At 39.2% G+C, this 24,403-nt stretch overlaps 1 protein-coding gene across 2 annotated transcripts; it reads right to left on the bottom strand.

Moving 5' to 3' along the window:
• Positions 1-16,564: 16,564 nt before the first annotated feature.
• On the bottom strand, positions 16,565-20,900 carry LOC127091521 (uncharacterized). Of its 2 annotated transcripts, XM_051030190.1 has the most exons (2): positions 18,963-20,900; positions 16,565-16,995 (listed from the first exon to the last, which is right to left on the bottom strand). In XM_051030190.1, exons 1-2 carry the CDS (start codon positions 20,726-20,728, stop codon positions 16,989-16,991), a joined length of 1,773 nt encoding a protein of 590 aa, XP_050886147.1. In that variant the 5' UTR covers positions 20,729-20,900; the 3' UTR covers positions 16,565-16,988. The 2 variants fall into 2 exon arrangements, with proteins under 2 accessions (XP_050886147.1, XP_050886148.1); XM_051030191.1 differs by lacking the exon at positions 16,565-16,995 and having other exon boundaries at positions 18,959-20,900.
• Between the last annotated feature and the right edge of the window lie 3,503 nt (positions 20,901-24,403).

Consider the following 24,403-nt stretch of genomic DNA (forward strand, 5'->3'; position numbering starts at 1 on the left):
ATTAGGGATAAAAATGAAAAGAATTTGTACACCCGGTAAGTCGAAAACCCGCAAGGGCGGCTTAGGCAAAAATGGGTATCCCGGTGGATTGAAAACCCGAAAGGGCGATCCAGCCAAAAGAGGAATTAAAGCGAAGATTACAGTCTGAGTTGTCTGTACTTCATCAAGCTTTGTCGTCTGCCATCTCGAAAGATGTGATCCGTCCAGTCATTCTTCTCAGAAAGCAAGGAGTTGGGAGGAAAACTGATGATCTGTGAGTTATAACAGAATTGGGAAATAGTGGATGCCGTGTTCACATTGCCATTAGGATAGATCTTTCCTTTTGTGCGCAATTACCTCTTTCTAGGAATTGCCTCCCAATGTATTTGCCTTTTCAGGCGCATTTTCAATCAATAAAAGTCGTTATTCAGATAAATGGCTCTTTTGTTTTTATTTTTACTGTTTTGTTTGCAAAAATGTCCGAATTTTTGATAAGCATTGCATATAAGAACATGAAGGCTACACAATAACGTGCAAAAAGATAAAACATTTGAAAATCATTTTGAATGTTGAGGACACTTGAGCGTATCTTGTCCATGTATCCCCTGGGGGCATTTTGTTGTGCTGTTTTTCAGGTTGGCATCTGTGAGGACGTTTCCTCAGCAGATATTTCCCCAAGCAAGTTTGGAAGCTATCAGAGCTATGTTCCCCTGCGGAGACGTCTGTGGATAGTGCCTTCTATTCCCCAACAGGTCTAAGGATTGCCTATCCCCAGCAGGCTTGTATTTGCCGATTTCCTCCCCGAGTGAGGCAGGTTCATTGAAATTTATCTCCAACATTTATCCTATCTGTGGACTGAAGGATATCCCCAGCGGAGTTTACCTTTCCCCAGCAGCAGTGCTATTCTTCAACATGAGTGAGAAGTCGTTGCTCTCCCTGCAGAGTCTCCCCGCAGAGTTGGAGTACCCGATCAGTTTTGGCTCCCCAGCCGGAGTTTTTCATCATTTTTGCATTTTTGCATTTTAGTGATCATTGCATCCTCAAACTGCGTAGCATTCCCATTCAATATGGAGCATTACGCCATAGAAAAATTCAAACATATGCATTCATGTGTTAACCTCACCAGACCGTATCCCCGGCAGAGGCGGATCATTTTGTTCAACATCGGTGCAACACGCCTGCTACAATGGCTCCTGACAGCACTCAGGATTGATATTCCCCGAGAGGTTTATTTCCTCACCCGTCCGAGGACGAAAGTTTGTTTCTCCCCAGTGAGATCCCCAGCAAGTGGTCAACCTTGCCTTGACATATCTAAGATGACGTTCTTGTGATACCGGTAAGTGTCATGCCAGCACCCACGTGTGTTTCTTTGTTTGGTGTCGGTAAACACCATTGTTTCGGTGTCTGTAAACATCGGGTATTCTCCCCAGTCATCGGTAAATGTCTGGTCATCATTTTTGGTGTCGGTAAACACCATTGTTTCGGTGTCTGTAAACATCGGGTTTTCTCCCCAGTCATCGGTAAATGTCTGGTCATTTTTTGATGTCGGTAAACATCATCTTTCGATGTCGGTAAACATCGAGTCTTTTCTGCAGTCATCGGTAAATGTCTGATAATCCCCAGCTAGAGATCCCCAGTAAAGTCATCGGTAAATGTCCTATCTGGTTTCCAGTTGCAAATATTTGTTTTTTCCCTTAGTGAAGTGTTCCCCAGTCATCGGTAAATGTCTGGTCGTTTTTGGATGTCGGTAAACATCATCTTTCGATGTCGGTAAACGTCGAATCTCATCCCAGTCATCGGTAAATGTCTGGTCATGCTTTGTGGCCTTGTTAATAAAATCAAGATCCCCAGAAGTCGTCGGTAAACGTCTTGTCTGATTACACCACAAAGATTTTGTTCCTCCCCAAGTGGAGACGCCATCGGTAAATGGCCCTGTATGCTTCGATATCAGTAAATATTGAATGCCCAGTTTTATCCGCCATCGGTAAATGGCCCCGTTTTCTTTGATATCGGTAAATATCAGATCCCCAGTTGCAGTAGCCATCGGTAAATGGTCGAGTTGAAGTTAATATCGGTAAATGTCAAGTTTCTTTGAAGCCACCATCGGTAAATGGTCTTGCTTCCTTTTACATCAGAGTTGTTTCCCAGCAGCCATCGGTAAATGGTCTTGCTAAAGTTGATATCGGTAAATATCAAGTTTCCAGTTTCTAACCATCGGTAAATGGTTTCGCTTCTCTGAAGTTATCAATTGCAGGCGTCATCGGTAAATGACGTGGTTCTTCTTGTATCATATCCGGCAGAGTGCAAATTTCTACGGTTCTTTGGTATTCAATCCCTGTTTACCCTGAAAGTCTGACAGCCGTCGCTATCATCCGTTCGGGTTCCCAGCTGATTGAATAGGGGCAGCTGTAGCACCTCAAATTTGCACCTATCATTGTACATACATTTTCATTATTAGGTCATTAACATTTAACATAGTCCTCTGCATAGCATTGCATTGTCCTTTGCCCCAAGTGCAAGATCATCAGACAGAATTAGGTCAAACTGGTCAGGAGATCAGTCAGTCAAGCAAGCAAGTGCAATCCTCATTGAGCCAAGGCCCTAGGGTTTGTCCAACATGTTCACATGACCTAGGGGTCCTTTTGGAGTGTTTTGGTCAAGGATTGGATGTTCAGAAGTCATCAGTCATGGCTCAGTTCACCAGAAACCCTAAAAGTCAACTGTTGGTCAACTGTGCATTTAATCAGTGATTTGATGGTGGAAATTGGTTTGAGAGGTCTCATTCATGTCCAAATAGGCCTCATATATCATGTCAAACACCATCATGGAAGAATTTGAAGCCAAATCAGAAATTTCCAAAAATAGAAACTGGACCTGTAACTGAAACTTGCCAAAAATGGAAACTTCTTGATCCCAAACTTACATCATGATACAAGCTTCAAATGAATTTTTGCCCAACATGAAAGTTGAAGATCTTGTTCTCCCATTTCCAAAAAGTCCAAGAACACTCAATTCCCATGTATGGTTGGCAAGTTATGATCAATTCATTCTCCAAAATATTTGAACTTCAAAAGGCCATATCTCTCAAACCATTTGGCCAATTTGGGTGGGGTTTTTTGCAACAAGTCACATTTGATCCCCTCTTTCCAAATATGCAACCATCATTCACCGAAACATTACCAATCAAAATGGCATTTTTGGACTTGCATGAATTAATTTCAAGTGAGGTTGAAAAATGAGTTTCAAAATTAACCACTTCCAACCAATTCTACCAATCAAATATGTTCAGAAATCATATTTTGGACATGTTCAAGGCCCATTTTCGTGCAGTACATACACCCATTACCAACTTGCTTGAAAATTGGCAAAAGGACACTTTTCACCAACTCCATTCCACTTTTTCATGAACCTTGATTAAGTACCATTGAACAGAGTATATATTCATCATTTTCTCTCTGAAGGAACCCTAGCAGCCAACATCACAAACAGAAAAAACCATTCTTCTCTCAAAACACATTTTTGCATTTTGGAACTGTTCTTGAAAAATTGTCAAAGAACTCGACCTGGCCTTACTTGCTTCATCATCTCTCTCATTGTGAGCACATTTCCATCATCCTAAACCAACTGTAATCAAGAATCACGACTGTTTCTTCAAGAACACCATCAATGGCAGATCTCGAGCTGGACCAAACCAAGCTTTCTTGAGCCAAGCATACGTCACCAGTCACCTTTTGGAACCTTGCAGCGCAACTGTTTCAACCAATCATGGCCAGAAAATCATGGAATCATCACTGCCCTTCAAGATCAGGTGAGATTCGACTTTAACCATTCTTAAAATTGCATGATGCATCTTGTAGATCTTTTCCTTGTGAGTGTCGTGAGCTTTGAGTCAAGAGAAACCATGCCATATTGAGAGAGAACGAGGTTTTAAAGTTTTGTGTTCATGACTAGATTCCTTCGATTTGTGTTTGTTTTGTTGTTGTTTAATGAATTGATGTTTGTTTATTGATGAGTGATGTTGGATATACACGATGCATTGCTTGTTTTCCATTTCTGCAACCTTTTATTTTTTCTGGAAAATCGTATGAAGGTGGTGATGAACATCGTGCTGTTCTTGGTTGCTGGAGAATTTCCTGCGGATTCTCCTGCAACCTTCATAGCTTTAGCTATGATTTTTCCTGCGGATTTCTGGGCTAGGGTTTGCATGAGCCAGGTCCTGTTACATTAGCCATGACCAATCACAACATTCCGTTTCAGTGAGCAAAACGCCGCGTTTAGGTTAAGTGACTCAGGAATTACAAGTTTGCCATTCGTGGCACATGGCTTATTAGATTATGTTGTATTTTTTCTTTTTTAATTTCATTTTTGATCACAAACTTGTAAAAATCATATCTCCATCATTTTAAGTCCAAAATTCATGGGATTTTTTGCATTTGATTCATCATGATCTCTATTATTTTGTCATATTTTTTCCAGAATTTTTGGATGGTTGGTTTTTATTTGGCATTAGGGATTGTGACATGTATCTTTTTTTTGCACATTTTACCAAATCCTTTGTGAAATAGTCATGCTTTATCCTTTGACCTTGAAATTTTTTGTGCTTAAACTAGACACATTCATGGTGATTTTAGTGTAGAGTTTGTGAATTTATCTTATCTGGTTGTTGAGTTATGATTTTTTGAATTAGGGTGTGACAATTTGTGTCACACCAATGATGTGCAACTTCATGATTTTCATTACCATGCTTCTTGAACTCAAATTGGTTTGAATTTTTGCATGAATGTACTCTTGGATGTCTAGTTTACATGTGAATTTTCTTGGAATTATTTGTGGCATTTCCTAATTGTTTGGGATTTTCTCCCCTGTTTGGTCTTATGTTGACTTTTTGTGACACATGTTCCCATTTCATTTGTGAAATTCTCATACTTTATTGGATGGACATGAAATTTGATATGTGATTAGTAGACATCCTAAGATTTGCCATGGTTTTAGTCCCATTCATTTCTCATATGCTATCACTGATTTATGATTTTTTCAAGTTGATGCATGTTTGGTTGACTTCTTTGAGCATGCTTAAAATTGCCTTACCTTTCTGATTTTCATTGACCACCTTCTACTTGTCCAATTGAGCTGAAATTTGACATGCTTACCATGCTGTGGATTATGTTTGACCATGATTTATTTGATGATTTTTGGATTTGTTTATGATTGGTTTTGAGTTGAGTCTTGCTGTTGACTTCTATGAGCTTCCATATGCCATGCTTTGACTTCATTTGTTCATGAAATGATGATGATGATTGATATGAACATGAAACCAATTGAGTTTGCTTCTTGATTGCTTGAACTTGATTTTGATTGAAATTCATTTGCTGTTTTGACTTTCTTATCTCTTTTTGACCCTAGGCTTGTCCTAGTGGTCATGTTGCTCATGTTTAAGTTTGTTGTTTCAGGTTAAGCAACAAATACCCAAAGAGATCAATACAAATTGATTGAGCTTGATTAAATATCATGACTAACTTGTTTTGTCTTGTAGGTTGCTTGGCTCACATGCCTTGAGCCTTGTGCATTGCACACTTAGCTTGTTTGTGTTGACTGGTTGATATCTGTTTCCTTTTGCTTTAATTTTGAAGTTGTGTACTAATGCTGTCTGACTGGTTTCAGGTACTTTTAGTTGCTCAGTTCCTTGTGAACTTTTGCTTTGCTTTGCTTGATAAGCAATTTGCATTGAGGTATACCTTTCTATCTTCATGTAGTCTGGAAGACCTGGCCTGTTACTTGGCCAGGCACCTGTCTGAAGTCCTCCTTAAGAGGCAATGTTTGTGATTGTTTACATTTGTCCTTGTACAGAGTCAAAGACCTCCTAAGTGAAGAGGCATTGGCAGACACAAGGGATATGCAATCTATCCCCTGCTATTCTGTGTGTCATCTGCTTTGCTCACACCACTGTGTTGATGCATTGCAGATACAAACTCAAGATCTTGTACAATTGTACAGTTGAGTCAGTTTCAAATGTGTAGGAGGGTTCCCACCTTCTGAACCCACACATTCTTGTCTTAAGCTCTCCCAGGCCAGGGATAAGAGCTGTGAAGTCTCATCTTCACTCACCTTTCATCTGCTTCACCTTAGCCCCTCAATGGCAAGGTTAAGAGCTAACACTACCCAGTTCCAGTGGTTTGTTTGTTGAGGTTGATATGACCCCTCGACTAAAACCTGACCTTGTTTGAGCCCCTTGCTTGTGTATAGTGTGTGCTACCTGTACTTGTATGTTTGTTTGACTTGCTTCCTGTGCAAGTTAGGGTTAGTTTAGACTTGCTTCCTGTGCAAGTTAGGTTTTGCTTGGCTTGCTTCCTGTGCAAGTTAAGTGTGTGTGTGGCTTGCTTCCTGTGCAAGTCATGTTTAGGATAGGCTTGCTTCCTGTGCAAGTTAGCTAGAAACCTTAACTTAGGGATGATTTTGCATGACAACATCTAGGCTCGAGTCGTAGTCTCCCTAGTGTTGTGTCTCCCTCTGTTATCTGGTTAGGCTAGTCCTGTATCCCTCTGTAGGGGAACTACGTCGCCCTGATCCTCATACCAGATGAGGTACGTAGGCAGGAGATGAGCTGATCTCTCCGGGCGCCCTTTTTCTTTTTCAACCTTTTTGTCTTCAACCCCTCTGTGTGTGTTGTTGTGTGCTTGGAAGTTGATGTAAGTCCATCGAGTGGCATTCGGGTTCCAGTGTGGGTGTGTTTTGGTTCGGATGCTGATGTAAGTCCAGTGATTGGCATTCGGGCTCCACGTTTGCCTTTGCCTGTGTCTGTTTGTGTGCGTGTCAGCCGAGCTACGAGTGCTCTGATTCTCCTCTCGTCCGAGAAGATACGTATGCATAGGGTGCGATACCCTAGCGAGCATGTGTCGTTTCCCCAGTCCGAACTACTTCGACTCTGATGTCTATGCCTGATAGACTAAGTAGGCCCAGGATGCGATATCCTGCCGAGTCAGTCTTGTTTGTTTTCTTGTGTCTCTTTCAGCCAGTTGTGTGTGTGTGAGCAGTGTTTTTAGCAACCATTTTCCTTTCTATTGTGCGTGGATCCCGTCGAGTACGACGGATGCGTAGGGGTGCTAATACCTTCCCTTCGCATAACCGACTCCCGATCCCATTCTCTTTGGTCGCGAGACCATGTCTTTTCCAGGTTTACTCTGAGCGTTTCCTTTCCCTCTTTTGGGATAAATAACGCACGGTGGCGGCTCTGTTGTTCTTGTTTTCCCGCCGGTTTTTCGCATAATGCGACATGATGTCTTTCATGAATTTGGCGTAGATCGGCATCTGTTCCAGAGCTTCAGCAAAAGGTATGTTGATCTCGAGCTTCTTGAATAATTCTAAGAATTTCTCAAAAAAAAAATCATGGAGATCTTTCTTCTTTGTTCTTGTCGGAAAAGGAAGAATGATCTTTGGTTTTGGTTTCTCTTGCTGGCTTGTCGGCTTGACCACTACTTCTTCAGTTTGTTTTGGCTCTTCTCTAATCTCCAAGTCAACTTCCAACAATCCATCTTCTTCAACATGTTCGTCAACTTGTGGTTCCTTAGCTTTTCCTTTTCTGGTGACCACAACTTTAATGTGACTTTGATCACGGGGATTAACAACTGTCCCACTAGGAAGCGTGCCAGGTGCATGGGAGTTTGAGGCTAACTGTTGGGCAATTTGACCCATCTGAATTTCAAGATTTTTTATGGATGTTGTAGTGTTCTTCTGATTATTTCGAGTATCCTCTTGGAATTGGATGTTGTGAGCTGCCATCTTTTCAATTGCGATCTCCTAATCTGCCTTCTTAGGTACCTGTTGTTGCTGCTGCTGATATTGATTTTGATATTGACCCTGTGTCTGCTGTTGCATGTTCCCTCTTTGATCTTTCCATGCAAAATTGGGATGATTTTTCCACCCCGGATTATATGTGTTTGAGTAGGGATTGTTCTACTTTAAAAAATTTATATCTTCGATCTGTTGCGGTGTTGCAAAACAATGAACAGTATTGTGTGGTCCATTGCAAATGTCACACACTTCACTCGGTGACTGTTGCACTTGAGCCACTTTCTGCGCACCTATGTTTAGTGCTCTCAACCTTTTCTCTACCTCCGCAGCAACAGCTTCTTCAATTTTCACCTGTTTATTTGTTTCCAGCTTCAAGTCAATAACTGCAGATTTGCTTGATACCCTGTCATATAACTCTAAATGCTCGTTCGAGGCAATAGCTTTAATTATCTTCTTCATACCGGTGGCTATTGCAAAGTTGGCTGAGCCACCAGCTGCTGAATCAAGGATTTGTCTCGTTTGAATTCGAAGACCATTGACAAACATTTGCATTTGTTCAGTTTCATCCATGGTGTGAGTAGGACAAGCCACTAGGATTCTCTTGAATCGTTTATAGGCATCTCCTAGTGACTCACCCTCCTTCTGTTTGAAGTTTAGGATCTCATATCTTTTCCGCAATGACACAGATGCGGGAAAATACTCCTGCAAGAATGTTGTTTCCATGTGCTCCCATGTAGTGATACTACCAGCAGGTAAGGAATAGAACCACTCTTCAGCCTCATCTGCTAAAGTGAATGGGAACATACGAAGTCGGACTGCTTCTTCGCTATGTCCAGGCATTTTCAGTGTTGTGCTCATGGTTAAAAATCTTTGCAGATGCTTGTTAGCATCTTCATTCACTCTTCCAGAGAAGGACCGTCTTTCGAGTTGATTAATGGTGCTGGGATGCAGATGAAATTGTTCCATATTAACCGGTTGGTTGACAATTGTCATACGACCATCCGGGGTGTTGGTTCCACCATAGTCACCGAGGAGTCTCTCTGGTGGTGGTGGATTAGCAGCCATGATTTCAGGAACTGTTTCCGCGTCTGAATCGGAATTGTCTGAGTGCACTAAAACAACTTCTCCCTCCGCTTTCTCTGCTAATTCCAGTTTCTTTCTCTTAGCTTGTCTTAGTCTAGCGCGAAGAGTTCTTACTGGATCTGCGTCAAAAGGAAAATCCGCTGAGGCCTTACCTCGCATAAACAAGTTAGACAAAGATTAGAATTGAATAACAAAATTGTCACAGATAAAATTTTGGTTGACGAGCAACAAAATTTCAATAGAATAAAAATTAAAATATGTATTTTGGCAATCCCCGGCAACGGCGCCAAAAACTTGATCGTATAAATAGCAAGTGTATTATTTTTACCGATGTAGTAATAAGGAGTTTTATTTCCAAGTATCGATCTCAAGGATTGCGTAGGAAATACTTATTTTAATTTGATTCTATCAGAACAAAAAGATAATGGTTTGGTTGTTTTGGACTTTATAATAGTAAACACACAAAGAGTAAAAATAATTGATTAAGATAAAAGATGCTAGGGTGAGTGGTTGAGTTAACCGGTTATGAATTCAATCAAGATTTCCTTAATACATATGAAACATTCAATCACCTAACCTCCGAATGTTCTTACTTAGGTCCTTAAGGAAGAAACTATTAAACTACCAATTCTTACTCAAATGTCCATTCAATTAATCATTGGTTTTAATCATACAAAATATCAAGGTTTACGGTGATTTACGAAAGTTACTAGTCCTAGATGATGCATTCATAAACCCAATTGTGTGAAAACCCTAACAATCACAATCCTGTTATTGAAAGTCATAGATCAATTTGTATTTGTCTGATACAAAAGCATAATAACATCACACAATTGAATTGAAATATGTAACATAGTAATCAAGAAATCATTTGTTCAAATTCATAACATGCGATAACATCAGGACCACCCCCCTAGCATCAGGGGGTTTAGCCTCTCATAGTACTTAAAGAACTCATAATGTAAAGATTAGACATTACAAAGAATTAGGAGAGTTTGATCTTCAATGGTTGATGCCCTTGAATCTCGCCGTCTTCAAATCCTTCGTATTCGTTATCTTCTCCAATGCAATGTTTTCTTTCGTCTGTCAAAAAGTGTCTTCTTCTTTCTCTTCCAAGCCTTCTTATAGCTTCAGATGAATCTCTTCCAAGCAAAAGGTCCAAACTACCCTTAATGAGCAGAATCGATTCACAAAGCAAAAAGTAGGGTTTCCAAGCTGCGTCCAATCAACACGGCCGTGTGTCACCACACGGGTGGCCGTGTTGTTCTCCATAATTAATTATTTTCAACACAAGCTACAGTGGCAACAACACGGGCCGTGTTCCTCCACACGGGTGCCCGTGTTAATGCACTGTTTTAAACAACACGGCCGTGTGTCACCACACGGGTGCCCGTGTTGTTCTCTGTTTTTCTCCTCTCATTTTGCTCTGCCTGATCAACAACACGGGCAGTGTTATGGCACACGGGTGCCCGTGTTGACCTGTTGTTTCTTCATATTTTTGCCTTTCTGAGTATCCATAGCTTCACCATTATTGCTTTTAAACCTGTGCAATGGCCTGGAACAATGACACTACCAAACGAAGCATAAACGAGATCTTTTTGACATAAACTTGTAATCGAATGCAATGCGATACCAAACCAACAAAACATGATAAATGACTCCGAAGCCACTAAAAACAAACATAAATCTTACCAAAGTGATGAAAATACGTCGGATTACCGGTGGGAATTCACTGGAAATGGTGACCGATCACTAGTATCTCAAACATTCAAACTATTTCTCATCATTTTGACTAGGTAACTACTTCTCCTCCTTTTTATTTTTTGATTTGTAGATATTTGTTTAGGCTACATTATATGTATTAGGTATGATAAACAATAGTGTAAACGAAATTGATAAGCTAGAAGAACATGCATTGAGGTTTTTTGGGGTTGTTAGGGGAAAATGGTGTATCTACCATAAGAGACAATCGCAGGTTTGTCCGGAGACGCATCTCTGGATTTTGTCTGCATTTTTTTGGAGATACATCTCCGGATTAGACTCTAGAATTTTTTTGGTTTATTCTGTGGAATCTGTGGTCTCTGTTTCTAACACAGGTGCAATGGCTAAAGACACACTGGTCGGGTTAGGCTCGTGCATGTGTCCCAAACTGCGTCGGTATGATGCGAGAGGGCCGTAGCGAGGATCACGGGGCCACAAGTTTTTGACAACTTATTTGATGATGAATTTACTTCACAGTCCATGGGTTCACACTCGTTTGGTTCTTGTAGTCGACTCTCTCATGCCTCACATATAGTAGAACCTAAAGTTTCTGAATCCTCTATTAACCCTAGAGTCTCTGAAGCCCATGAGGAAGTTGTTATCGATCTCGATGCCCCATTAGAGAGTTACTCAGGAGGCCCATTTGACACCTCCTTACTTCATCTTTATGCAATCCAGGCTGGTGGGCATGTTTGGCATGTAGAAGTATATTTCTTTTCTTTTGCAATACATATGTTGTCGACTAATTAAATCCATATTGATGGTTATATTTTATTTTTACAATAGCATGATTGTTTGAAATTTATTAACCACGACAACAAGATTTTGGAGCTACCACAACACACTGTTGCCTAGTTCATTGATGTTATTTGTTATTTAGGGTTTTCTGATTTATGTTCTTCGGCTTACATGACCATAAACGCTATCATATTGGCGGATTTTCTTAAGAGGTAGAATTCAGAGACGTCATCTTTCCACCTACCTCTAGGCGAGATGACCATCACCTTGGATGATGTCTAATTCCTCCTACATCTTCCCATAAGGGGGAGATTATTGAACCACTGGAGGATCGAGTGAGAGGAAGAGGTAGACATGATGGTGTGCCATTTAGGTGTTGACTCTCCTAAGACCGCAAAGGAGGGACATGACACTAGAGGTGCTCATGTGAGATGTATGTGTGCATGTTGAGTACCACCAACATTGTGCATTAAGGTGTTACCTATTGTTCCTAGTTGGCACGTTCATGTTTGTGGACAAAAGTGAAACTTATGTCGATGTGGTCTACCTTAAGTACTTCACCGACCTGGATGTAATTCACAAGTACAACTGGGGGACCTCCTCTTTGGTTTACCTGTACTTGAAGATGAGCAAGAGTTGTCTTTGGAAGACAAAGCAGATGACAGGGAGTTTCACGCTTTTTACAGTAATTTCTTGTTACTAATATTTTCGTAATTCATTTGTTACACATGTTATTAATATTGTATCTGAACCATTTTCAGGGATGGATCATCTCCCACTTCCCTTGCATCATCGGGTTTGAAGTTGTGCCTGCCTACGATGAAGATTGACCGTGTGCAACCACTGTTGTTTCGTACATGGGGAATAGTATGGTTGATCCATTCAGAGTGTCTCTTGACCGTATGGTACCAGATGACGTTTGCTTCTGCTCGTACGAGGGTCACCGCCAGACACGTCAGATTGACGTCATTTCCTTATACTTCGGATGGCTGACCTGTGGATCATATCTTATGTATCCCTATATGCCCGAGTGAGTGATGCGCTAGTTTGGCTACATGAAGATTATTCTGAGACCTCCCCATGATTCTGCTCCTCTTGGTGTACGTCTCAAAAATCTAAAAGCGATACTAGATTATTTTGAGAGTCGCTTGGTACCATAAGAGTATCGTAGGGAGCCAACTCTTGTTCACTGGATTGTTGTTGAGGGCTACATGACATGGTTGTATAGGATGCCACACCATATCATGACACCAAACTCTCACCACCTAGGTTAGCTAACCAGGAGGTCCTTGAGGTTCATGATGAGCAGGTAGATAGCATGACAGCGGTTTCTCGGCGTGTTGCAGAGATGGGTAGAGCATCCATAAAGTTGAGACTCTTTCAGGATGGAAGTCCCCAGTTGTCCCTTATGGAGCACGTGGTTGTCGAGTTACGACATACCGTACAGTACAGGTGGAAGAGGAGGCAAAGGATTAAACATATCCAATAGTTAGTTTATGTTTGGATGTATGACTCTTTAGTATTTTTGGACAAATGTTATGTAGGGTCTTATTTTTTGGATTAATATATGACTTTTTGCTTTCATTTAAGTTTAATATAACTTGATTTTACGTTGATTTTACTTTGATATAAGTCGGCCTCAAAAAATTATGATGGGACAATGGTGATGTCCCAAAATGATTCAGGGGGTTATTCAGAGATGCATCTCCGAATACAACCAAACAATATACAAAGATGTATCTTCATACCATAATTTTCTTAGGAAATTTCTTATCCCACCCTATGGGGTGGAAAAATACCCTATGAAAAATCCAAAATGCCCCTCAGATTTCGGAGATATATCTCTGGACGCATCTTGTATTAAGTCAAAATACAAAATGTTAACTCATCAGCCTCCTCCGCCCCCCGTCCTTCGGCGTTGTCTCTGGTACATCAATGCCTCTCGTGCATCCAACATAATGGAATCTAGGACTTCCCTCACCTCAGAACCATTAAGGAATATACCTATATCAATACCTACATGCACAATTTCCATAATATGACTATATCTAGGCAACACATCATGAGCGTGATCTAACCGTGTCTGATCCTCCTCTAGTATCCCCTGATGAGTTGGCCATGGTGGATATCATGGAGTTGCCTACATCATATATGGATGTGACACCCTGAAAAACCATATGATGTACCCTTCCACATAGCTCTATTTGCTCTGAGCTATGGTACTTCATGCCTCATCGGGTACCAGATGACTAAGATAATCATCAAACATGGAATCCATATCTCTACGTGTCATAGCAGGAAGAGCAGATACAACGGGGTGTCTAGAAATAGTCTGGGTGTAGCCAGATTACCGCATCACACGCTCAGGCAGATGAGGAAATGTCAAACGTGAACTGCAAGTAAACCATTCCGAGTATAACATTATATCGTCAAATGGTTGCACCTCATGGTGATCGACATAGTTGTTAAAGTGCATATCATCGACTACTAAGCAATCAAGATATACTCTAAATGACTATATCGCCTGGTTCCCTCTAAATGGGGAAAATGTAGAAGCACACGGCATATCCTCAATATAGATTGGTACACACGACCAATCGAAGATGCGTGGGAAGTGCTGGAGGATCCAAGCCTAAAAAGTGTTGGAACAAACAAATCATCAGTAAGGGTGTTGCAAAAGTGTAATGAAAATGATACACAAACACTAAAAGACCAATAAATATTACTGTCAAAAGTGTGATGCGTTGTCACCTGCTTCGTCTTCCATCTACAACCCTCAAATAACTTAGAGTATAAGTAGACCAAACAAATGCCACCTAGTTATACTCATGGATCTACTTAAAGTCTTCGAAGTATCGTAGGTAGGCGACATCCACAAAAGTGGCACTCTTGTCCATAAAAATGGTAGTGCCAACCAAATATAACATGTATGCTCTCATAGCATACACTTTATGAAGCCCCACCTGCTCGTCATCACCTCTAGCCTGCTCTGCTCTAAGGAGCTCATTTGTATATATACTTTTTTTAGGAATTCAAACCTAGCATGAGCCCTCTGATTTTTTCCCTCTCTCTCAAGGAAGCCTCTAGGTTAACTCTCAAATAGTCTTCCATCAACTCGAGTGTCTCATCTTTGTCAATCCTCTCATGATCTAAAAGATTCCCTCTAATCAGAAGATGCAGCAGACACGATATATCATCGAGTGTAATAGACATCTCACCAAGTGGTAGATGAAATGATGAGATCCCAGTGTGCCATCTCTCCACGAATGCATTAAGCATCTTGTGGTTCACCGTAACATAACTCGTCTTGCATAAGTCCTTCATCCCAGACAGGGACAGAGCAACCCAAACCACTCGTCATTAGGCTGATACAAGCCAATAATCTTTTGCCCATGGTTAATGAATTTCAACGGATCACGGTCCTGTTGAAAATAAATCATTGTTAGAAATTTGTAATATAATAATAAACGTAATTTAAAAAGAACAAATCCAACTAATTGTACCTCTTCGTCCCAAATATGTTTGGCAGTATGGTACGAGAAAAGAGACAGCAATGACAACTCCAACATACCTCCTCCAAATACCCGAGGTGGCATTGGCTCATCAGACTCATCAACCTGGTGTGGTACAACCTCATCAGCATGAGGTGACAATGACTCATAAGCCTGGGTGACATTAATGTCTCAGGTACCTCTGGCACCTCAGGTGCTTGAATAGGCGAAACATGTAGCCTACAAGAGGATGAGGGCAGTGATACGTCACTAGGTGACACTCGTCTCCTACGGGAAGAAGAAGATGAAGAAGCATGAGACCCAGAAGTTGATGCCTCCGCATGAAACGGGCTAGAGGGAACAAGAGCCTCTAAAACCTAACTTTTCCCCTCTTGATAGATGCATGTTGTGCAATCCTCCCGTGCCTCGGTTTGTCGTCTCCATCGACCATAATTCCTGTAAGTAAACCAGACAAGTGTCACACAATTACTACAAACAACCCTACAAGCAAGAAAAGCAACAAATAAAAGCAAAGAGATAAATTACAAAGATGCATCTCTGATTCCTAGGAATCCAAACGTTCAAAAATCACGGAGATGCATCTCCGAAATTTCTTGAAACTTTCATCTACGTCAATGACGGTAATGCAAACCTCTAAACCCCAAAAAATAATGCATTGATAGTTACTTTTAACCATCAAACATGTTTCTCATTATGTATAAACTATCAATCATGCAAAAATCATGTATTTCGTAACCTAATAATCGATTTCTACAAATTTATACAAAAACTTAAAGTTTACAAATATAAACAAAATTACAATTTGTGAGTTTACTTCTGTGTTGAATGATCTCTTTGATGTACTTGATGTTGATGGAAGAAACTTTGAACTTGGTTGATTGATATGAAAGAATGTGAGTTGAGAGAGTTTGAGAAAGATTTATGGTTGTTTTTTTAGAAGTGAGGAAGGATAAGAGGTTCTAACGCGTTTTAGAACAAATAGCGCAAGAAGATGCATCTCCGTAATGTACACAACATGCATCTCTATAATTTTTCACATTAAGTCAAAATCCTATTGACCCAAGGTGCATCTGGAGATGCATCTCTGAAATCTAGTGTACCCTAGTAATACATATAGTGCATTAAGAAATCCAATTTTTTCAAACTGAGGTAGAACTCATAAAATAATGAATTGGCATGATTTGGGATGCATTTGGAGATACATCTCAAAATGCATAAAATGAAGAGAGAAAAAAAAGGATTTTCAAGGATGTGGTTTGCATTAGTAAAAGTCTAATGAGCAATTCCCGTCTTGAGATCATATGCCACTTCCACAGCCCCAAATGGTAGAATGTCCCATACGTGGCCCACGGTAAAGATCCAATAAAAATCCAATGGCCATACATAGAAAAATTGGTGAATATCTCGTTGGAATTCAAATTTTAATCGTTTATAGATGCATACTCAGACTAGAATCACATCCTGAATCACATCCTGAAGGTCTCAAATGATCGAAACAAAAACAACGTTCATATTAAGAATAGAGTTAGACCATAAGGTTATAATCAAAAGGGGAGGACTCTTACCTTCCCTCTAGGACACAGATTAAGAATAGAGTTAAACCATAAGGTTATAATCAAAAGAGGAGGACTCTTACCTTCCCTCTAGGACACAGATACTGGATATTGCCTTATAAGATTTAAAAAAAAAACACCAATGCCCCATATAGAATATCCACCCTGATTAGCCCATACTTTTCATATTATGCAGTGACAAAAATCTCAATTATTCACAACCTCAAGCGCAAAACTTAATTAAACAGCAACATGAGAGGGATTTTTTATAACTGTTGAATATCTAACTTAAATGACTATTATACAAAAGTCTCAAATCATCCCAAATAAATACTCCCTTATGGTAACACAACAGTACAATTAGCATGTAATGCTTGGCGACAGTGTCTTGATCAGTGTAAAAGAAATCTCATCACAGTATTTGAGTAATGCCATTGAAAATTTAGCTAAGGATGACCATGTCAACAAGTGAGTCAGGTATGTTACTATTCCTTTGGTCTTCAAGCTGTGTTGTCTACCCTGCACCCTGCTTCTGCTACTTGGTTCCAGCAACAGACATCATGAACAGAAGAAACTAGTCCCTGCAATCCAACATTAAGACATTGACCTCAATAAATATCTATATCTAGAAACTTATATTAATAATGTGTTTGTTTTCATGTTTGAACACAGCTAAATACAAACATTTGGTCCAAAGCAACAATTCGTTTGAGTACAATTCTGGATATTTATGGTACAGAATGAAAGCAAAAGGGATTAAGAATTGTGTGTGAATACAAATATGGATATCTGTAGAATCTTATCAAAATCAAACATTATACAACAACTGCCAAAATGGTTTACATCAATAAACAAGCAGAAGACAACATTATCTTGAAACTCAAGGACAAATGACATGGAAGCTGTCAGAGATGCAAAAAAAAATTGAAAGGGCAAATATATATTACTGCAACAATAACAAACAGAGCTCAACATCATCAATAACACTGACAACCAATATGCAGAACACCAATTACTTAAACAAAAGGATATAAGCATCTATAAACAAAACAAAAACTATGGCAGATTTATAGCTCCTGTGTCCTGAGAGTACTATTTGTTGCAATCACGTAGGCCATTGACCACCTTAATACTATCACAACTCCTCTTCCTTTTCTTGTCAACATAATCCAAATCTATCAAGAACAATTATAATAATTCCCCTACTACATATTTAATTCCAGGGACCTTCATGACAAATTGTTTTCCAAAATAAAGCAGCATTTTAAAGAAGCGGTGTGGCTGCTTTTGATACTCAACACAACATAGTTCACATTCTTTGAAGAGGATTCACATTAGACTTTTAGATGCATCTGTTGGAGTTGAGTGCTAAACTATGAGGTTAACCTTTGGCCAATATGAAGTTTTAACATTTCTGTATAAACAAGTCTGCTGGAGTTTTACACAAACAATTTTAGGCGAGTTAAGTCAAATTTGATACCTAGAATTGTACACTGTAGGTTTCTAAGTTAACTTGATTTTGACACCGTGTCTCTATCATAATAGAGAGAAGGATACCATTTTTTAAAACCAGAATCAAGGTATTATTCACATATTAATTCTACTAATCATCCAAATTTTTAAACATACTAGAACATCATTAATCTGACTACCATATTCATCTCAGACATTGGCATTTCCCTTTGTGACAGTTACTAGACTAAAAAAAGACAACAATCCTTGACCTATGATTCTATTGGTCTCCTTAGTCCCTGGAGTTTGGGGCCTCTATTAGTGGTAACGAAGGTGCCTAATCTGCCAAATGGTGTCTAAAACAGACAAACCCAAATCCTTTTGAAACACTTGATTAGTGGTCATGAATTTTAGTCCACACCAACATTGCGTGCAATTAAATGTGCCAAACAGGTATGTGTGTCCCTACTTACTACTAACAAGAAAAACCTAAATGAAATGACTAGCAAATTCATAGGTAAGTGAAAAAAATTCTGGTTTCCATTGTGTGGGGATTAATGTGAAAGTGTGTGCCAAGGTTGAGGATGAGTGGTAGTTTATTCAACATCATACACTTTGGTACACACTTGATATAAGAGCTAAATAGCTACAACACTCTTCTCGCTCCAAGTCAAAAGATTCAGCAAAAAAAGACCATTATCTTCTTTAATAAGAACACGAGAGAGTACCTGCACAAGTGTCCTAAAATCTAGAGGTTGCCAATATGAAGATCATTTAAGGACTCAGGTGGCTTCACCAAATCAAAATTTTCAGAAATTTCTACTCAAACACCTTCCCATGCTTCCTGCTAGACCCTCAGACCAACAAACTGATGATGACTATCATGACCCTATTATTCAATGCAGTCTAACAAGCTAAGAGATAATGAAAATAAGCTAGAGACCTATATTAGTTTGAATAGCATACACAAAATTCTATCAAAATGGTAACAGGAAAACTTGCATGCACTGAGTAACTATGACAATGAGGCATGTTTAAAAGAACAACGTGTATAGGATTATGTAATTGTAACAGCACATTATGAGAGTTTACTTACCAGTACTTTATCAACCCATCCCAGCCACATGTTGCTACTTTGCTCTGTTCCAGAGGATGCCACTCACAACCAATGCAGACACCTTCATGACACTTGAGAGTTCTAAAGACTTTGCAACTCTTCCAATCCCAGAACCAACACTTACCCTCACCATCTCCCGACATGACAAAGCGTCCATCCGGCGAAAAATTGACTTGACAGGCATATCCAGCAACAATATGTCCAGCAAACCTCTTCTTTTTGTTAAGTTGAAACTTCTCTCTTGTGCTATAAATAAGTATCTGATTATCCAAACTCTGTGTGGCAAGCCAATTAGCGTTGGGGTGAAGCGAAATCGAAGGCATAGAATGCATGTGTGGCTCACTAATATACTTTATAACCACAGGAATACCATATTCCCATACTCTGAGAGACTTGTCATCACTAGAAGTAACAAATCTCCTATTGTTATCAACAAACGTAATGGTATTCACAGCCCCTAAATGCTGATCATACTCTTGAGTTATCTGCCCTGTATTCATATCCCACTGAACAATCTTCTTATCACTCATACCAGCCAACAAAACATTCTGCTTATCTTCGTCTGGGTTAAGTTTCACAACATAAGGGATCTTCCCAGTAGAAAAAGTTGAAATAACTTGTCCCGTTTCGGTATCCCAATACTTGATATTCTTGTCATAACCAGCACTCAGAAACTTGGTTCCATCATTGGTGAAACAAATATCCCTAACAGCTTTAGAGTGTCCCATGTAAGTTCTCATACATTTTCCAGTATTGAAAACATCCCAAATCTTAACCTTTGTATCCATGCCAGCAGAGAGAATCAAATGACCAGCCTTGGGGAAAAACCGAATAGCAGAAACCCCTTTTGTGTGTCCACTCCAAGTATGAACCAATCTCTTTGGTATATAACAATGATCATTACTAGCTTTCGCATCTTTAGGAGGTGCAATCCAAGACCTACCTTGATAATCCCTTTCCTCTTTACCATGAAAAGTACTCTTATCTTTAACAGCCTCGACCTTTTCACCACCAAAACCACTCTTCTCTTCACCTTTCTTCTTAGCATACTCTTCTGCGTACTTCTTCTGATCCTCCGTTAACTCTCCTTGCAAACCTTCCTTCTTTCCAGCCCAAGGACTCTTCTTATTTTTCAACAACCACGCCTCAGAAGCCGGGTTTTCAATCTCAATGCCTTCTTCGCCCGCGTTGTTGTTGTTTTCATTCTCGTTATCGTCTTCTTGGTCATCATTCTCTTCCTTCTTCTTCAGAGCTTCGATTCTCCTCTTCTTCTGCTCGCGGTGAGGCATATTGTAAACAGAAGCAGCGTTATTCTTCTGCAAAGCATCAAAATCGCCAATGTAATTCGAGGCAGAGGGGTCGGCGGCGTAACCGAATTTCAGAAAAGTATTATGCTGTTCATCGAAGAGAAAAGGTTCAATGTTGGCGTCTTCTACAAAACCTAGCTTGTGGTTACGCATACCTTGTGCTAAACCGTCTTTGGCGTAAGGATGGGAGGGACCTTGGATGGGGGCCCAGAGCTGGTCGTAAGTAGGGTTGAAACCCACGGCATGTTGAGTTGGATCGATGGGTTTTGATAGGGTTTTAGGGTCGGCGACGGTGAGGGCGAGCATGGTGTCGTCGACTTTAGGTGCGGCGGAACGGGCAGGGAGGAGGCGGGGTGGGGAGGAATCGTCCGGTGAGTTAGGGTTTTGAATTGGTGAGTCGGGATCGTTGTTGTCTGAGTATTGGTTAAGTAGATCCATTGTTGAGAATTCTATTAGCTACGAACAAACACGATATGATGAGAATGTTGAACGGGTCTCTGAGAGAGAGGGAGAGGACCACTGCAGCGAAGAAGCTTGGCGAACGGCGCAAGCCTGAGATGAAGACGGTGGTAGACGGGAAAATGTTTTTTGAATAAAATAGAAAACAATTAAAGATTTTTTTAATAAAAGATGAATGATATTAACAGGCCTGATTTCAAAACCCACCCGACTTCGATACACACTTTGTTCTTCTATCTACACCCTATCAAATGGGATAAGAGTATTTGAGCAAGTAAATGATTTTTTTTACACGTGCCAAAAGAAAAAATAATAATAAAAAAAGAAATTATTTAAAAAATAAAATTTTATTAGCATTAGTTAATAGGAGAGTGATAATTCTTACCGGAGATTCTACAAAAGATTGGAACACACTGCATCACTATCAAATAGTCAACACAAACATTCTATTCTCTAACATATTTAGAGAGAAGCTCTTTAATATTGAGAAGAATCGTGGCATAGTGATGTCAAGACTTTGAGATAAGTTTGATAACAGAGTTGGAGTTGGAATAACACATCATATCTTTGATGTTAAGTCAAACCATACTCAAACCATGATATATTGTCGTCAGCTCACCATGAAGAATGTTGAAATAACCAATATTATTCGTAAAACCGCAAACTCAAGCTTTATCAGTATTTCGAATCAATATACCAAAACCCCAATACGTCGGGATTACTGAGACTACTGTCATCAACATTCAAAATCATATTACTACTTTGTGTGTATTCCATGTGATCGTTCTCGCTGGATGAGACATATTATACTTGAGAAAATATTTAGTTAACAAATTATCATAATTCACTGTGATGATTTTCAAAGTATAGGAAGATACAACTTTATTCACAAGACACGGTTTGTTCCTAGCGTGCCACAACCACCAGCAAGCAGTGAAAAACATAGAGTCATCATTGATGTCATGTCTGACCCAATCATATACATTATCCCCTTGAAAGTATATTGGGTCCAAGAAGTCAATATATTTTCAAAAGCGAGTAGAAAATTCACAGTCTCTCAGACAATGTAGAGTCATCTCAACGTCTTGATTGCATTTAGGACACAGATCCGTCTGGAGCATACCACGATCACATAACATGGATATCGTGGTAAGAGATTTATGTAAAGTTATCCAAAGAATAATTTTATCTTCTCAGTAATAGGAATATGCCACACTCACTTTCAAGAGTTATTGTCTATTGTATTCTAAGCAAATTCAAGTCTATTGAATCAGTTATAACTGTCATATCCCAATTTTGTTCGAGCATTTTAAAATTGTCACACATCCAAAGTTACTTTACTTTGCATCATCTGCATAGCATAACATGTCTTTCATCATGCATAATTCTTAAAATATCGACCGAAATAAATTTACGGATCTACGTACAAATTGATTGAATCATTTATCAAATGTACGTGAAATTAGCAGGCAAAAAAAGTTCCAAATCGAGCTTACAAACGTTAATTTTATTAATTTATGATTTGCGTAGTTCAACCTGGCATGCTCGTTTTATTTTTCGACTACTTTTTCAGTTGCATTTTGATCAGCCTGAGCCTTTTTAATCGGACGTTATTTGCTTCAAATTTTGATCAAAACTTGTCTGTTTTCCAAAAGTTTATTTTGTGTTGATCATTTTGGTCTATTCATTTTAATTTTCTGGCCACTTTGCGCACGATTTTTATTCATTTTAATCCCTTTTACTTTTATCTTTTTGGTTCTGTTTGGCAAGACATTTTTATAGCTTATAAGCTCATATGACCATAAAAGACTTGTTTGGTAACAATCTTTTCATCATGAGCTTGTAGCTTATTTTACTAACTTATAGCTTATTTTCCAGATGCTATTTCAAATAGCATTTTATCTTATAGCTTATAGCTTATCATTTTTTCTTCCACTTTTTTCCTTATTATTTTAACTAAAATTCACTTCTACCCTTTATAATGTATTTTAATTTAAAATAAAATAATTATATATTAAATGTCTTTTATGTCATTTAATTTATCAACTAATTTAACCACTAATTTTACCAAACACTTCAATTAACTTATCAGCTATAAGTCATCGGTCATCAGCTATAAGCTATAAGCTATAAGCCATCAACCATCAGTCATAAGCTATAAGCTATTATTCATGTTGTCATTTTAATTTTATTGTGATTATTTAGAAATGTATGATTTTTAGTTGTTTTAATTGATTTAATTAATTTTAGATATTTTAAAATATCTAGAATGGACATTGTAGGCATTTTGAATTGTTTAATAGTTTGTGCTTCTTTGTTTCAATCATGACCACTGAATCCGATTAATCAAGGGTCCATATTGGCTATCCATGTGATCATCTTTTGACCAATCAGAAAAATCACATTTTAAAATAACAAAAGAAAAAGAAAGAAACATTGTTATAAACCCTCAAATGGAAGAGGGACAGGTAGGCCCCTCATGCCAATTCCCCTTTATCTCTGCGTGTGGGATGTGAATCATTTGGGGGACTCTCATTTTCACCAACAGAAAAAAGCAACCAATAAAAGAATACTCTCTCCAAGGGCATGTGACAGTTGGTGATAGAGGTAAAGGGATCCACATGATGGATCAACATGCAGTGCACAAGGAAAAGCTGAGATTTTATTTTCATTAGACACGAGAGTTTAAAAAAGAAGAAAATGAAAAGGAGGGAGACTGGGTAGAAATATCATCCCCACTCTTCACCATACAGTTTTTTCTCCTCTCTCTCCCTCTAACTTTTTTTTCAAAAACTGAATTAATATTCTCTCTCACATATTTTTCGTTTTATTTTCTTCTCTCAAGTTAAAAGAGTTGCATAACACTTCCTTCTCATGACTCCTTCACACCACCAAACTCACTTCACCTATTTTCATCGCCCAACAACCGAACCACCTACATCTTCTTCCTCGCCACCAGTTTACCACCCACAATAATACCTCTGTTGTCTCTTAAACCGCATTGGCATGCTCCAATTTCTCCCCGCTCTTAGATCTAAGTCTTCCACCATAAATGACAAACAACAACACTAGGCACCACCTCCAAACTGTTGCAATCATACAAACACCATGATTCTCCCTTCTCACCACCGCATTTGCATTTTAAACCACCATTGTGTTTCAACAACATCTACAAACAACATGTGAAACCTTCTCTCTCTTCCAGTCCACAATCACCTGTCCTCCAACACTACAATCGCCTTACCCGCACCACCATCTAGCTCAATCATGAAAACCCTCAAGCCACATTTTGTTGGAGAAACTCAAGTTCCAATCAACGGATCTGCATCGAACACCTTTACATTGCCGTGAATTAATCCCATTCTTATCTCTATGATATGTGACCTTGATTTGCTAGAGATGTGGAAACATTTTCTTTAACATTATCATCTCATCATTGTTCAAGATGGTGACCTTTCTAAGATCCAATTGGGCATGAAATCGATGTTGCACATATTCGTGAAGTCACTCCTCCACAACAATAACAACGCATTTCGCACCATCCATCGAGAATCACAAAGGGTATCATCCTCACCATATACTTCCTTGTTTTTTACTACTATGTTCATGTTAGTCTTCAAGCTAAGAAATACATTTGCTTTCATGTTTGTTCTT

The sequence above is a fragment of the Lathyrus oleraceus genome, chromosome 6 (assembly GCF_024323335.1).
Source record: "Lathyrus oleraceus cultivar Zhongwan6 chromosome 6, CAAS_Psat_ZW6_1.0, whole genome shotgun sequence".
Classification (NCBI taxonomy): Eukaryota; Viridiplantae; Streptophyta; class Magnoliopsida; order Fabales; family Fabaceae; genus Lathyrus; species Lathyrus oleraceus.

Coding starts and splice junctions, on each gene's coding strand:
- LOC127091521 (XM_051030190.1), bottom strand. CDS start 20,728: ATGGATCTACTTAACCAATACTCAGACAACAACGATCCCGACTCACCA.